Below are 19,051 nucleotides of genomic sequence, written 5' to 3'. Positions count from 1 at the left end.
ACCTTTACAAAATCATAATTACTCCATGCATCTTTGCCACATCTGGCTGGGAATCTACCATTAGTCTTACACTTTTAGACAGGGTTCAAAAAAGAGTCTCAAATCTAACAGGTTCTGCACTATCGGCCAAGCTCCAACCCCTGTTGCAATGTTGCATATCTGTGTTTTACAAGTATTTTAGTGGAATGTGTACCAACGAACTCATACTACTTGTGCCCCCTCCCGACGTACATACTTCCAATTAAACCGATAAGCAACAAAATCCCTCCTCTTCACTGTTGGAGTCCCTAGATGCCGAAAAGCCTTCTACTCTAATAGTATTTTCCATATTTGTTTGAGTTATAAAGTAAAACTGTAAGAATTATAGTCAAAATGATTTCTCCTGACTGAGACATGCATGCAACCGATGATTTCTTATGGATCTAATATTCCAAAGAAACTTATTCCTTCGGAGGAAATCAAATCAATCTGCTCACAGTGAATGTCGCACCAAGCAAGCAGGTACTCTTGAAGACATATCGAAGTAAAAAGGAAACAATATAAAAATGCTTCCTCTCTTTAAATTAGGGTCATCTTTTCTTCCCTTCCTTTTCAAATGTCCAACTAGTGGCCGTCATCCACTTGACTCTTTTCTCGTCAACAGACGAAGCCATTTTGTCAGCAACGCCCAGCATAGCTGCAAACCATACTCACTCACTGACTAGAGCACTTGTTTTTGTAACAAAAAAAAAAAAAAAAAAATTCTTTGGTTTTCTATGGACTGCTGACCTGACAGAGAAGCAACAATGTTTGGCAATGCCCTGAGATTAACATTACTTTGGGCAGCAATTGGAATGGCATTGACCGGTAAGCGATTAATTTATTTATCTATTCACTCTACAGAATGTGCTTCCCTCATTTAAATTTGGAAAATTAAAAAAAAAAAAAACATGAACAGAATACTATCTGTTTCTTTGGCTAGAAATAAAGGGTAGTATCTGTTTTGATACTATAGTTCATCAGTTTTGTCATCGATCAGTGTGGGAGAGATTCTTCTAGACTGAGGTAATTTTAATTTTTATCCCAATCCAAAGTGTCTCTTTTTGGAGATTTGGATTTTACCCATATTAAAAACTGGTCTTATGTCTATCTCTACCCTCGTGGGGAGACAAACAAATAGAAATTCTGCTATGAAAAAGATGTCTCATTTTTAAATAATTCATTATGGAGGGTGAATGGGGTAGGAGTGGAAGGATAACGGTTACTACATTAGTCACAAACTTTTAAAACCCACGGCTATTTCGATAGTAAATAAATGATTTCAATATATAAAAATATATTAAAAAATTTACCCAGGCTATATTTTATTCTTCTTAGTTTGTTAGTCTGTCAGTTTATCCGTCTATCTGTTCCACTTTTTCTCAGAAACTACTAAATCAATCTGGCTGAAATTTTGTATGGATTCTTCTTATGATAAGGTGCAGCAAACTAAGTATTGTGGTATCCATTCGATGCACAGATAAATAGGGATTACTAGGGGTTAGTATTTAATGCAAAAATGAGCACAATTTTTACCATATTCAACCATAAAGCACTCATACTAACAATGGAGTATAACTTTTGCCGGTTTTTAATGGATTAAAAAGTCTAGTTACTACATAGTAGCTGCCACCATTTTGTTTGTGTCTGGGAAACTATGACAGTACAAAACGTCCAGAATATTTTAGTTTATTAAAGTTTAGGCGTACGAAGCAAAAAATAGTTTACGCTGACGTCATTTAAAAAATATTTAACATGCATAATATTATCACGTAACTAGAAGAATACCCGTCCCAGAACGGGTAAAATTAATTTCTTGAATAGTACGGTTTTGCATGATTTTTATGTCCCCCGAAAAAGAATAAAATCAAGACATAATGATACTAAACCTTACGTTTAGAATCTTCATTCTAATTTTGATCAAAATCCATAACATGATTTTTGATTCTAAATAATGCCTAAAATTTGAAGGGATTTCAAGAAAAAAATCAAAATTCAGGAAATCTTACTCAATTGGCGTCTAATAACTCTGGGTGAAATTTAATGCAAATCTGAAATATTTGAATTTTCGAATAGGAGGATGTGTTCATACTATTCCCTTCTAAAATTCTTTAAAATATTCCAAAGAGACTGAAATTCATGGAACATTTATCAGTTGATGCCTAATACCTATTATTAAAAGTTCACAAAAATCGAAATTGAATTTTTATGTAGAGCTTCCGCTCCTTATTTACTCTCTTTGGATAAACCTAAACTGAACTAACTTACAGCCCACATTACCCACCCTTACGCCTAGGAACTGTGTTTCAAAGTTCATGATGATCGGTTAATTAGTTTAGAAATAATTCTATACAGAGAAATATATCAACATACACTTGTACCTAACTTTATGGAATTTCAGTGTTATGTAACCAGTAGTTTAAGAGTTTATCAGTTAAATATTTACACACACACACATGCATTTACTGTTTTATTTTATAGATTAAGGTGTTTTTGATCTGATGATCTCAAAGGAAGATAAAATCTAACAGTAAAGGGAGAAGTGTGCAAAGGATGCTTCATTGATTAGGGTTAGGATTAAAAGATTGGATGAGAGTGTATTTTGGGTTTTTTTTTTATACTCATGTTCCCCCCCTGCCAAGCATATCACCACTTGAACGTAAGGGGCTACTGTTTGGGGGCCATGTTTAGGAAAGATTAACAAGATATTCGTTTATGTTACATTCAAACCTGCATATCAGATGAGAGTTCTTCAGTTAGTAAATGTAGAACAGTTGAGGTAGTAGGGTCAGTTGGCAGGAGAAGACAAAGGAAAACATGAGAGAAAGTGATAAGGATGGAATTGGGAGAAAAAGGGATAAACAAAGACCTTGCCAGAGATAAGACAGTTTGGTAGTCGATTCTTTAAAGACTCCAATTATGACAATGACAACTATGATGATGATGATGATGATGATGATGATTCACCAGGAGTTATCAAACAAGTCATCATCAGTGATTACTCATTGATTATAACCGGTGGTGTTCCCTGGAGTCTGTGTGACAACAAGTCTCTCCAGATTTCCAATACTCACACCATCTTTCGATAACTATTGAAAACGACTTTACATCATCGCAACAGTCGCTTACCATTGATTTCTCTATGACAATGATGGTTGGTCTTTTCTGGGATTTGGATGGTAATAAGCCTTTCAGGGTCCCAGTACTCTCTACACTCATCCAGTAGAGGTCTGGTTAGCGCTCTTTCTTCTTGGTCTTTCCATCCTCCTTGATAATTCACGCTTATTTTGTGTGATGTCAGCCTTGACTGAAATCATTTTGGGGATTGAGAGGGGTAGGGTCACAGTTTATAATATTTATATCAGTTTCAATTTCCTTGGTTTCATGTGGTGTTCCTTCCTTGTATTTATTTTATTACTGCTACAATGTCCCTGTCACTGGTTATTATCTGTGGCTTATGTGAGTTAGTTTTCACATTCAAGGATTTTCTTTAAGATTTCAGCTGTTTTCATTATTGCTATCGACTATATAGTTTCAATCTTCCCTTTAGTTTCTATTTCTCATAGCCTTTTTTCATGTTTTTCAAAACTATTCCTAGTTCTCCTGCGATAATTATATGCACTCACCAGGAGTTCTCACACAGGTCATCATCAGAGATTACTCACTGACAACAACCGGTGGTGTTCCCTAAAATCTGGATGACAACAATCTCCCAAGATTTCTAATTTTATTATTATTGTTGTCATTGTGGTTATTATTATTATTATTATTATTATTATTATTATTATTATTATTATTAATTGAACCAATTTGTTGTAAAATTATAATTCTGTTTAGATAATGTTGTTTTAATGTCTATTTATAAAATTATTAGATGCACCTATTTACTATCTGCATAATTTATCGAATTATAACTCTACAAAAAGCCAGGGAATTCATTCAATGTCTAAATTTAAATACAAAAGCTTTTATTTTTCTGAATTTCTCAGACGAGGACTGATAATTCATATTATTTGGATTATTCAGACTACTGTTCTTGTCTTGAATGTTATTCTCACAATGTTTCAGTCAATGTAACCTCCTGTCTTCATCAGGTGTATCTTATCAAACTCGGAAATCTTTCTGCCAAACTCAGAAATCTGCATGGAATTTAAAACAGAACCTTGTATTTAATGCACAGTGGTAGTATGTACTCGTTCTATCAGCCATGACTGGGTAGAGGTCCTTAATAATTTGCAATTGTATTTTTGAGTGTCACCCACACTAAGGATTGAACTTTCAACCTCCAGAAGAGTGTAACTTACAACTGCATTTTACCTTTTACTACTATGCCACACATTTTTGTGGATTAATAAAGGGTTCTGTTCGAAATTCCGCGCAGATTCCTGAGTTTGGCAAAAAAATTTCTGAGTTCCACAAGAAGGTCGAAGAAGGTCAGAAGTTACATCAACTGAAATGTTGTGCAAATAACATTCAATATAATAATAATAATAATAATAATAATAATAATAATAATAATAATAATAATCCAAATAATAAAAAAAAAAAAAACCTTTTAAATACTGACAAATTCATTTATTTACATGGTACACTATTACTTTTTTTACACTTATAAAATACAGTCAATGTTAACTTTACACTGATTGCAATAATATTCACACAACTTTTTAATAAAATGCCGGCCATTAAAATCTAATTAATTTAAGAGTTAAAAAGCGGCTTCTAAAGTAAAGTTGCACAGACGTCCAATAGATTTTAAAATGATAATATTTTATTGTGAAATAAGACCATGGATCTTTGGTTTACTTTCGGCAGCTGTGTAACTCTTGCTTCTGTAGCACCAATGTTTACAATGTTTAGCGCCAATGTTTAATTTTGGACACTTTGTATCCAAAATCAAAATATCTAAACTTGTTTCTGCACAACTGTTGAAACTCGACTGAACACATAGAAATAAATAACTACAACACAAAAGTAAAATAGAACAGATATATTGAGAGCAAAAAAGTAAATACCGTATTTACATAGCGTCCATTGGTATAGTCATGGGGAGACCGTCCCTAGAGAAGGTGCCAGCTGGATAGTCGTCGACTCTCGATCTTGTTGTCTCTTTGAGTCTCTCGTTGAGTCTCTCGTTGGGTTTCTTCCGTCTTTATGGTACCATCCATATTTATATGGTTGACACTCCACGTATGTTAATTAAGTGGATCCTACCAGAACACCCCCCCTCCTCCCAAGCCTTGGAGTCCCTTTTGGATTTCAAAATGGCTTCATATATGGGATGATGATTATGGAATATTTTTGTCATAGGTCCCATTTGCATACTTTATACGAAAGTTTTATAAATTAATTCTATGGGATCTTCGTCCTCATCTGGTATACTCTCTTCATGCTCTTGTAAGTAACATTTTTCGGTTGGTTCTTGCGCTTTTTATGAGTATTTTGCGGCACTTTAATTATGTAAAGCAGGTCCCCGATTCTCTTATCCACTATGCCTCGCTCCCAGAACGCAACATTGTTTTTGTAGCACTTGAAAAGTACCTTCTCTCCAGAGATGAATCGTTTTCTAGATGTATGCCTAGTATTCCTTACTATACTCTGTTTCGGCAAGAGTTTGTCAAACACTGACTTAACTTTTCTGGCGAACATTAGTTCAGTTGGTAACAGGTTTAAGAGTGTTCTCTGGTTCAGTGTAATCCTGTACACTTGTAGGAACTGCTGGAGTGCCTTGTCCATTGGAACTCCTGAGCCTTTTTTCAGAACGCGCTTTAAGATGTCGAAAAAATTTTCTGCGAGCTTGTTGGATCTCGGATGATACGGCGGTTGTTATGTGGTTAATTTGGTATAATTCACAGAAATCCTTAAACTCAGAAGTGAATTGCCACTCACAATACACTCTGGCACACCGAACAGAGCAAAGAGTTCATTTTGCCATTTTGTAAAACTATCTACTACTATTAAGTAGTAATATTCTTCTGCTGGACCAGTGAAATCGATGTGTACTCGTATCCACGGATGATCCGTCTTGGGCTATGGTTTGTATACCTTTGCTGCTATGTTTTTAGATGATAGATGCTTTATGTGAAAGTTATAATTGAGAAGAATGGTACCACATCTCAACAATCGATTTGCCGTATAAACGGGTAAACCTTTCTTCGACGCAAAGATTGTGATCAGAAGTTTATGATCCGTTTCTAGCATAAGGTGCCTACAATAAATGTATCTATGAAATTTCATTTTGGCGAAAATGATACTCAGAGCCTCTTTTTCGATCTGTAAATAACTTCTCTCTGCTGGAAGTAGTGTTCTAGAAGCGTGTGCAATTAGTTTTGAACCATCTGGCATTATGTGTTGGATACACGCTCCTACACCATATGAACTGGCGTCACTTGCCACTACAATATCCAGTTTTGGATTGTAATGGGTTAAAAAGAGGTTGGAAGCATTTTCTTGATTTCATCAAAGGCTTCTGACACTATACTGTCCATTCCCATGCCTTGTCTTGTTTCAAGAAGTCATTCAATGGAGCTCCAAGATTGTGCATTTCTTTAATGAATGCTTGATAGTAATTAGCGAGCCTGAGAAAACATTGTAGAGTTGCCACATTAGTGGGCGCTGGCATGTCTCTAATTGCAATGGACCTGTCCGGATCTAGAAGTCTGCTATTCTTTTTGATTATGTGTGCTAAATATTTAATTTCTTCCAAACCAAATTCACACTTTGACTCTTTGACTTTAAACCCAAAGTCCCGAACATTTTTGAATACTTGAATGAGATGCTCTAGATGTTCGTCGACTGTTACGTTCCTTACTATGATCTTGTCTAAGTGGGTCCAAATCATTCAACGGAAGTTTGTTGAATTTGAATAACCCTCTATGGGTGTTTATCCCTAGTGACTTCAAACATTCCTCTTTGGCGGGAATTTGGAGATGGACGTCCGATAAGTCGATTTTTAAAAATATATATCCGCCATTTAGCTTGTTAAAACTATCCTCTGGACTCGGCAACGGGTAATTGTAATCATTAATCACCGAGTTCAAACCTGTCGAAAAGTCAGTGCAGACTGATTTGGTTTGATTTCTTTTTGATGTACACAATCAGATCAGCCCACGAATTGGTTTCTACTTTCGATATAATTCCGATTTTTTCCAATCTATCAAATTCTTCGTTACTTTTTTTCTACTCCTGCAAAAGGAACGTTACGTTTCTTTTTAAAAATTGGCATAGTATTTTCCTTGAGCTCAAATTTGGTTTCGAACTTGTTACATCTTCCAAGACTAAGTGTGAAAATTTCCAGAAATTTTTTCTTCAATTCTTCTTTAATGTCCGGTCTTGTTTACGTGTTACTTTCTGTTTTTCTGCGGAATTCGAGTTTAAAGGTTTATTCCACTATTCAAATGTTTCAATGAAATCCGTACTCAATAACTTTTCTTCATTTTTCAGAATAAAAACTTTCAATTTTTTTTAACGACCCCGTTTAGCTTCGTGGGAAGTAATACCTTTACTTCGAAGTTAATTTTCTTGCAAGTTACTATACGAGTGAGTTTTGTTGACTTTATAATCGTAGGCCTATTTAAAAATTTCCATGATTTATAGTTCATTATTGTCAGGCCTGATCCTGAATCGATATCTTTTCTAAATATTACAGTCGTCACATATTTCTTAAAACCTCTGTCTGATTTGATATTCTTTTATATATATATATATATATATAAAAATATTATATATATATATATATATATATATAAAATATTATATATATATAAAATATTATATATATATAAAATATTATATATATATATAAAATATTATATATATATATAAAATATTATATATATATATATAAAAAATTACATATATATAAAATATTATATATATATACAATATTATATATATATATAAAATATTATATATATATCAAATATTACATATATATATAATATTATATATATATACAAATATGATATATATATAAAATATTATATATATATATATAAATATTATATATATGTATGTATATATAAAATATTATATATATATATATTATATATACTATATATATATTATGCATATATTATGTATATATATTCTATATATATTATACATATATTAAGTATATATATTATATATATTATACATATATGATGTATATATATTATATATATTATGTATATATATTATAGATATATATTATATATTATATATATTATATATATTATATTATATATATATATTATATATATTATATATATATTATATACATATATTATATATATCATATATAATATATATATTATATATATCATATATATATTATATATATTATATATATATTATATATATTATATATATATATTATATATATATTATATATATATTATATATATTATATATATATTATATATATATTATAAATATATTATATATACATCATATATATTATATATATATATTATACATATATATTATGCATATATATATATATTTTATATATAATATATTATATATATTTAATGTATATTATATATATATCATATATATATATATTATATATATTATACTATATATATATATATATATAGTACATATTATTTCTATATAAATAAAATGAACTCATTTTTTCCCGTCGGATTTTGACATTAATAGGATTAAAAATCAAGATATTTCATGCAAATATATGCACAAACGGCAGAACAATATCTGAGGTGTGTTATAGGCTTATTATTTCTCAAATTCCTCGATAATCTTAGATTTCTCTACTTTTTCTGCTGAGAAGTCACGGCCAAAATCGGTTAAGATCAATGGAAGTGGTAAAATATTTTCTCTCTAATAAATTCCTCCTCCCCCTGCCACCACTTAACACCGTTTGGGGATCGTTCACAAGGAACAGTTGAGAAGAGAACACCGGTTTGGCTTCGTAGTTCTTTCATGTGAAGTTATTTAAAATCACTAAACTAAGCTGCAGTGCTCTGTGGCGTAGTGGTTAGCGTGCTGGACAATTCACATTATATGTTCACGTTCGCGCCGACCTACCGTAGTCATTTTTTTTTTTTTTTTTTTTCTAAACAACTAGAATGGACTTTTCTTGGTGGCCGAACTGTTAACGTTGCAGATGTTTTTTTTGTTTTTTTTTCACACTTTATTTTCCTACTTTTACTCATGACTCCAGGTTTGATACTTCCTACTTACCTACCATAACATTTTTTAAAACTCCCCCCCCGTCCCGGAAACAAACACTCGGGCAACGCCGGGTACCCCGCTAGTATTATATATATATATTATATATATATTATATATATATTATGTATATTATATATATACATTATGTATATTATATATATATTATATTATATATATAATATATAAACATATATATACATATATATTATATATATACATATATATTATATATATACATATACATTATATATATACATATACATTATATATACGTATATGTTATATATACATATACCTTATATATATACAGATATACTATATATACATATATACTATATATACATATATATTATATATATACATATACATTATATATACATACATTATATATATACATATATATATATTATATATACATATATATTATATATACACATATATATTATATATACGTATATATATATATTATACATATATTATACATATATTATATATATTTTATATACTATATATATATATATATGTTATATATATATATTTTATATAATATTATATATATATTATATATATACATTTTATATAATATATTTATATATGTTATATATATATATTATACATATTATATATATATATTATATATATTATATATATATTTTATATATTACATATATATATATTATATATATATTTTATATATTACATATATCTATATTATATATATATTACATATTATTTATTATCTTATATATATATATTATATATATATTATATTATATATTATATATATATTATATATATATATCATATATATATTATATTATATATATTATACATTTTATACATATGTTATATATAATATATATATTATAGATGTAATATATATATATTATATATATATTATATATATATTATATCATATATATATTATATATATATTAAATATATAATATATATATTATATATATAATATATATATTATATATATTATATATATATTATATATATTATATATAATATATATATTATATATATAATATATATTATCTCTATATAAATAAAATGAACTCATTTTTTCCCGTCGGATTTTGACATTAATAGGATTAAAAATCAAGATATTTCATGCAAATATAATATGCACAAACGGCAGAACAATATCTGAGGTGTGTTATAGGCTTATTATTTCTCAAATTCCTCGATAATCTTAGATTTCTCTACTTTTTCTGCTGAGAAGTCACGGCCAAAATCGGTTAAGATCAATGGAAGTGGTAAAATATTTTCTCTCTAATAAATTCATCCTCCCCCTGCTACCACTTAACACCGTTTGGGGATCGTTCACAAGGAACAGTTGAGAAGAGAACACCGGTTAGGCTTCGTAGTTCTTTCATGTGAAGTTATTTAAAATCACTAAACTAAGCTGCAGTGCTCTGTGGCGTAGTGGTTAGCGTGCTGGACAATTCACATTATATTTTCACGTTCGCGCCGACCTACCGTAGTCGTTTTTGTTTTTTTGTTTTTTTTCCTAAACAACTGGAATGGACTTTTCTTGGTGGCCGAACTGTTAACGTTGCAGATGTTTTTTTTTGTTTTTTTTTCACACTTTATTTTCCTACTTTTACTCATGACACCGGGTTTGATACTTCCTACTTACCTACCATAAAATTTTTTAAACCCCCCCCTCCGTCCCGGAAACAAACACTCGGGCAACGCCGGGTACCCCCGCTAGTATTATATATATATATATATATTATATACTATATATATATTATATATATATTATATATATATTATGTATATTATGTATATTATATATATACATTATGTATATTATATATATATTATATTATATATATAATATATAAACATAACAAACACTCGGGCAACGCCGGGTACCCCCGCTAGTATATATAATAGAAGATATATTATATATATTATATATTATATATATATTATATATATATTATATATTATATATATAAAATATATATTTTATATGTAAAATATATATTTTATATGTAAAATATATATTATATATATTATATATATATTATATATATATTATATATATATTATATATTATATATATATTATATCTATATATATTATAGAAAATATATATTATATATGTAAAATATATATTATATATATTATATATATATTATATATATATATTATATATTATATATATAATATATATATATTATATATATTACATATATAATATATATTATATATACATTATATATATTATATATTATATATTTCATATATATCATAATTATTATATATATATTATATATACATATTATATATATAATATATATTATATATATATTATATATACATTATATATATATCTATATTTTTATAAAGTAATAGGGTTCGTGTGTTTCTGTCTGTGTGTACAGCTCTCCATCATCAAAGAAATATAAAGGAGGTAAGAGGGTAGATCTCTCCTGGTAGAGAAACATTAGAACCCATTTTAGGATGTTTCTGTTATAGGAGACATAAGAATATCTGCCTAATTTCTTTATATACTAGTCTACAAACCACCCCCATATCGAATGACTTATGCTCATTTGCATATCACATTATATTAAATCTCTTTAACTAATTACCTCGACCTTATTACATATTGGAAATATTCTAATCATTTCAACTGTACTATTTACAAAATCTATTTAACATTTAATTATTTAATATATTTTCATTTAATTTTATATTCGATTTATTTCACTTTACGTATATTATCAAAACAATTCATTGGCGAGGAAAGCTTTATATTTTGGGATTGTATTGAAAATGTAATGGAAATTTCAATTTCGTTCCGTTTTAATCTTTTATATTTTACTTGCCAATATAATTGAAAGAATACAATTCAACTATCGTAATTTTTTATAAATAAACAAAAACAAATATTTTAAAATAAAACTTTATTAAAAAAGAAATAATTTTATTTTTAAATGAAAAAAATCAATTTAGTAAAATAATTGTATTAAACACCCCCAGCCTTGTCAGCAAACCTGTAAACCTATAAAAGTTAACATTTCGAATGTAAACAGTGATTTTTCGATTTTGTTAGCGCTTGCCGCAATTAAAGACAATTAAAACGGAACTAACTTTATTTCCATTCTATTTTTTAAACAACCCCCCAAAACATAACGCTCTCTTCCAGTTATAGCCAATTTTTTTTTAATTAAATAAAACAGGTCAAAATAAACAGATAACCGCATTTTCTTTTACATTTTTCTTACAACCATTGTCATTTAACCAACTGCAGGATACCGTTACTTTTGTGGGGTTGTTTTGAAAATGGCACGGAGATTATAATTTCGTTCCAATTTAATCTTTCTGGTCGAGTCTATTTCGAAAGCCTGTCTTATCATAGATTTGAACTACAAATAATTTATTACATTTTGATTATTACTATCTTAAGACTTAAAGCTTATATTTATTTCATTTTTCTATTTATATATTGAATTAGTTATTTCCAGTCTTATTTAAACTTAGTGCTTTCTTTAAACCGGATGAACCTTTTATAAAAATATGAGTTTAACGTAAAGAACACGAACAGGGTTTTATTCAACTGAATTTCTTCCAGTTTACTAACAAAATATATAAATTTAAAAGAGATATAAATAATAAAATAAAAAGGTTATGTAATTTAAAAGAAATACACGTACTCACAAAAGCAGAACTTTTTTTACACATTTTTTTTCTTTAAAACCATAACAATGAGACTAACAATTACCTAGATCTTAGTAATTATTTGTTTTAATAGAACTGTTTTAATTGTACTGTTTACTTAGTTAACCTAAGTTGGTATTACATTTATTTTACATTTACTTTTTTTTTTTAATTATTACTTTTAGACTGTGACGTTTACACCCGGAAGTAATGAGTCACACGTAGGTCGCTTTTATTCATTCCTTTTGGTCAAGATCAAAGTGTAGTATCTGTTCTTCAGATGCTGCACTTCATTTTCTTGTTCTCTTTCGGTGGAGGAGAAATCCTTCACGACTGAGACAATTTTTATTTTTGTACCTTTTCTCCACGTTAAAAAACGACCCTGGTGTCTAACTCTGTCCCGTGGGGAGGCATAGTAAATAGGTACAATATAATTGTTTATAATTGTACTATTCAGAAATATTATTTATAGTTCGTCCATTTCAGTTAGTATACATTTCCTTAATTTCACTTAATTAATTTACAATCATTAATATCGTTAAACAATTCCGTTTAAAACCGAAATTATGCCACCCAAACGAAGTAGAAACGAAAGTGAGGAAGAAAGAATGGAAAGATTGGAAGCTAATAGACTAAGAGTTGCTGCAATTCGCTCCAATGAAAACAATTCAGATAGAGAAAGACGTCTAGAACTTAACAGGATACGTCAAAGAGAAAGGAGAGCAAGACTGTCAGATTTGGAAAGAGAAACCCAACGTGAAGCTGACAGAACTAGACATGCTGTAAGGCGGTTAAATTCATCACAAGATGAAATTCAAGAAAGGCAAAGATATGCACTGGAAAGAGAAGCAATATTACGATCGAATGAATTATATGAGGTAAGTAGACGTACACAAGGTCAGTTGAGAGTGGCTCAACGACATCAGAATGAATCGGAAACCCAATGAAGCTTTCGCCTATACCAAGGGCAACAACGAGAGGCTGCATGGAGAGAGAGTATGACTTTGCCCCAGCAACTGACAGAAAACGAGGCAGCTAGACAACGAATGACTGCTTTGAGACACCATGAAATAGAACACTGCAATAGAAAAGGATTGCTCTACAACAAAAATGACTCTCTCACTACAGCTGATATAGGAAAAATGGACAAAGTATGTCAACATTGCTCAGCTGTAAAGTTTAAAGGAGAAACCCCTGGTTGTTGTTGTTCTTCTGGCAAAGTTGTGCTTGATAGCTTTCCACCACTGCCTCAGTTGCTTCAAGATTTGCTCTCCGGCAATGGTCCCATCTCTAAAGATTTTCTGCAAAATCTACGCAGTTATAACAATTGTTTTGCAATGACATCATTTGGTCACAAAATTGCGGCAGTACATGGGTGGAATCCTTCTTTTAGAATTCGAGGCCAGGTTTGCCACCAGATTGGGAGTCTTTTACCACCTGAAGATGAAACAGCAAAGTTTATTCAAGTCTACTTCTTGGATAGTCTGGAAGAGGAACTACATAATCGGGGACGTGACAGTAGACTCAATAGAGACATTCTCCAAAGTCTGACTGAATTTTTACATGAGAACAACAGCTTCATTTGTTAGCTGAAAACAACAAAGGAGAGGATTGAAGAAGAACACTTGGTAGAACATAAAGTTGTCATAAGGGAAGACCGAAGGCCGCAAGAAGAGCATCCACGGCGATTCAATGCTCCAACAACAACGTATGAGATTGGAATATTAATGGAGAATGAACCAACAGCTAACCGGGATATTGTCTTGCGTTTTAGAAATGATAGATTAAAATGGATCTCCGAACTACATCCCCTCTACGATACTTTAATGTACCCGTTAATGTACCCCTATGGTTCTCCATCTTACAACATCTACATGAAGGCATCCAATGGGCGAAAAGTTACCCAACAGCAATTTTATTCGTACTATTTAATGACTCGGCCTGGAAACTATTTTCTCTGGTACCGAAGGCTATTTCAACAATGGCTGGTGGATGTGTACTGCAAGATTGAAACAGAACGTTTACAGTTCCTGAGGCGTGAGCAACAGACCCTGAGAGCTGACAATTATAGCAACTTGAGAGATTCAATTCTTAGGGAGGATGGGAATCCAGAACAGTTTGGTCAACGAGTTGTACTTCCGGCAACTTATACAGGAGGCCCTCGATACATGTTTGAGCGTCAAAGTGATGCCATGGCATATGTTCGGCGAATGGGCCGAGCCGACCTCTTCATCACGTTCACAACAAATCCAAAGTGGACAGAAATTACAGAAAATTGTCTTCAAGGGCAAGACCCTCAGGATCGTCCAGATATTGTTGCCAGGGTTTTCAGGCAGAAGCTAAAAAAGTTACTTGAATTTATTAAAAAGGGAGGATTTGGCAGGTTGAGGGCTTTCCTGTACAGTATTGAATATCAAAAAAGAGGACTGCCGCATGCACACATCCTCACCTGGCAGGCCCCAGAGGACAAACTTCTACCAGAAAAAATGGATCTCTGCATATCTGCAGAGATCCCTGACAAAGAGGAAGATCCTGATCTTCATGCTAAAGTGATGGCACATATGGTGCATGGACCTTGTGGACCATTTAATCCAAATTGTCCATGTATGATTGACAACAAATGTTCCAAAAAATACCCAAAAGAATTTCTTCAGTGTACCGAGCAAGGCCAAGACTCTTACCCCAAGTACAGGCGAAGAAAACCAGAAGATGGAGGCCAGACTGGTACAATAAGGATGAAGAGAAATGGTCGGTATGTTAATCAAGAAATAACAAACCAGTGGATTGTTCCGTACAACAAGGTCCTCCTTCAGCAGTTCAACGCTCACATTAACGTAGAAATTTGCAACTCGATCCAAAGCATCAAATATGTCCTCAAATACGTGAATAAAGGATGTGATCAAGCAGTGTTTGAACTACAAAGAACTGATGGAGCAGCTAACCAACAAGGCCAAGTACAAAGTCACATTGTGGATGAGATCCAGCAGTTCCAGAATGCAAGGTATGTCGGCAGTTCAGAGGCGGCCTGGAGGATATTGGAACATCCCATCCATGAACATTTCCCCCCAATTGTGCAACTTTCTGTTCATCTTGAAAATGGGCAGCGTGTCATGTTCCCAGCTGATACTGCTCTGGAACGAGCCCAAGGTCCACCGCCTGCCACAACTTTGACAGCATTTTTTCAACTCTGCCATGAGGATGACTTTGCAAGGGGTCTCAAATACGTAGAAGTCCCTGAGTTTTACACTTGGAACAAATCGACAAAGAAATGGATGAGAAGAATGCGTGGGGTACAAGTTGAAGGTACTGAAAATGATGATGTATGGAAGGCACCATGCATTGGGAGAATCTACACGATTAGTCCAAAAGCAGGGGAGTGTTATTTCTTACGCCTGTTGCTCAATGAGGTTGCTGGTCCAACTTCATTTCAAAATTTGCGAGCATACAATGGTCAGGTGTTTGAAACATACAGAGCAGCGTGCCTTGCTCGAGGCCTTCTAGAAAATGACCATCACTTGCATCAGGAGAGGCAAGTGCTACTCAATCACCTTCAAATTTGCGAAGCCTATTTGTGATAATTTTAACAGCCTGTGAGCCAAGAAATCCTCTTGAGATCTGGATGGCTTTTCGTGATGTAATATCTGAAGACATTCTTCACAGATACAGGCAAGAAGTTAACAATCCAGAAGCAGATTTTAATGAGGACATCTACAATAAAACTCTTTGTCTAATTGAAGAAAAAGTTCTCCTTATGTGCGGTCAACCATTGGCAAGCTATGGATAACCTGCACCAACACAAGGGAGAGATGAAAGACTCGCGAGAGAGTATCAACGTGAAGTTACTTATAATCTTGAAGAACTTTCCCTACAAGCAGAAAATATGCAAGAAAAACTGACCGATTCTCAAAGAGAAGTTTACAATTCATTCATGGCAATGTTGGAAGCACAAGGTGAAATGAACAAAAACATGATGTTTCTTGATGCTCCAGGTGGTACGGGCAAGACTTTTGTAATCAATTTGATCCTTGCAAAGATTAGATCCATGAGAAAGATTGTGCTTGCAACAGCATCCAGTGGCATTGCTGCTACTCTACTACAAGGTGGCCGCACTCTTCACAGCACTTTTAAAGTACCCTTGGATACTCATCGAATGGATCAGCCAGTTTGCAAAATTACTGGTAACTCAGCCTTGGCAAATGTAATTAGAGACACCTCTGCAATCATTGTAGACGAAGCCCCAATGACGCACAAGAGTGCTTATGAAGCAATTGACCGAACACTGCAAGACATAACAGGAAACAAGAATCCCATGGGTGGCATTTCAACCTTATTTTGCGGTGATTTCCGTCAAATCCTCCCAGTGGTTAAAAATGGCACAAGGGCTAACATTGTCAATGCAAGTTTGAAACAATCCTATCTCTGGAGGCACGTTATAGTGAAGAGACTGACTACTAATATGAGAGCCTATATCTCTGATAACACAGCTGCAGCAGACTTCTCAAAATTGCTTCTCCAAATCGGTAATGGTCAGTTTCCTATCACTTCTTCACCTGACACAATTAAGATTCCAACTGCGCTTGGTAAATGTGTCGGTATTCAGAAGCAACTGAAAGACAAAGTGTACCCAAACCTGCAAAACAATGGAAAATCACCGGATTGGCTTGCTGAGAGGGCTATTATTTCGCCATTAAACAGCAATGTGAATCATTTGAACAATTCAATAATGGATGAATTTCCAGGAGACACAAAGCAATACAAGTCAGTTGATTCGGCTACTAATGAATATGAAGCTGTTCACTACCCTGTGGAGTTTTTAAACTCTTTGGAGATATCTGGAATGCCTCCACACATTTTAAATCTCAAAATTGGATCGCCAATCATGATTCTTCGATCCTTGGAACCGCCAAAAACAACAAACGGAACCAGATGTGTTATCACCAGATTGCACACCAATGTACTTGAGGCCACCATTTCCTATGGTCCCTACAAAGGCGAAACCGTTCTACTGCCAAGGATCCCCTTAGTTCCATCGGACTCAGAACTTCCATTTAAATTCCGGAGACTCCAATTTCCTGTGAAGGTGTGTTTTGCAATGAGCATAAACAAAAGTCAAGGTCAGACATTTAACACCATTGGCGTAGACTTGACATCAGACTGCTTCAGTCACGGTATGTTCTACGTCTCCATCAGCCGGACAGGAAGTTCAGAAAAACTCTACATTCTGGCTCCAAATCAAAGCAGCAGAAATGTAGTTTACCCTGAGGCTCTTCAGTGAAAAGTTCGAGAAATGGATATGAGGAAAAACTGACATGATCTGATTGTGGTAAGTTTTTAGTATTGAATGTGCAAGATAAAATTTAAGCAAGAGTTGAAAATTACTTCAATGAAAAATTTACTATGTAACATCAAGTAACCTTCCTTTTTGATGAAAATGTTTTGTGAAGTTCCTGATTGAATTTCAGTCACTACAAGAGGTAGTTAAAATGTTAATCACCTTATGCAATCGTTGCTCTTACAACATCAACTTACTGGAAAGGTGCCCACAGATTTTGGTACCCGAGTGCGCAACAAAGCTCCGTGCGAAGCACGGGTATCTTTGCTAGTATTATATATAATATATTATATAAATATTATATATATATCATATATATATTATATATATTATATATATGATATATTATATATATATTATATATGATATATATATATTATATATATACATATATATACATATATTTACATATATATTATATATGTACATATACATTATATATATACATATACATTATATATATCCAAATATATTATATATATACATATATATATTATATACATATATATATATTATATATACATATATATATTATATATGTATTATATACATATATTATACGTATATTATACATATATTATATATATTTTGTATATTATATATATGTTATATATATATTATGTATATATATTATATATATTATATATATTATATATATATCATATATATATTACATATATATTATACATATATATTATGCATATATATATATTTTATATATAATATATTATATATATTTTATATATAATATATAATATATTATATATATTATGTATATATTATATATATATCATATATATATATCATATATATATATTAATTATATTATATATATTA

At 31.5% G+C, this 19,051-nt stretch overlaps 1 protein-coding gene across 2 annotated transcripts in view; it reads left to right on the top strand.

Annotated features, from left to right (window-relative positions):
• Window positions 1-615: 615 nt before the first annotated feature.
• LOC145303524 (uncharacterized) overlaps window positions 616-19,051 on the top strand; it is a 96,585-nt gene continuing 78,149 nt past the window's right edge. Inside the window, exon 1 of one of the 2 annotated variants that reach the window (XM_080144976.1) lies at window positions 616-846. In XM_080144976.1, the coding sequence (XP_080001102.1) occupies window positions 786-846 (61 nt within the window). In that variant the 5' untranslated portion in view covers window positions 616-785. The remainder of the gene's footprint in view (window positions 847-19,051) is intronic. The other variant, XM_080144977.1, reaches the window with a different exon arrangement.

Source organism: Euprymna scolopes, chromosome 19, assembly GCF_053919585.1.
Source record: "Euprymna scolopes isolate OS-2025 chromosome 19, ASM5391958v1, whole genome shotgun sequence".
NCBI lineage: Eukaryota > Metazoa > Mollusca > Cephalopoda > Sepiida > Sepiolidae > Euprymna > Euprymna scolopes.
The sequence above is the reverse complement of the archived record's forward strand: the minus strand, read 5'-3'. Positions and strand labels throughout refer to the sequence as shown.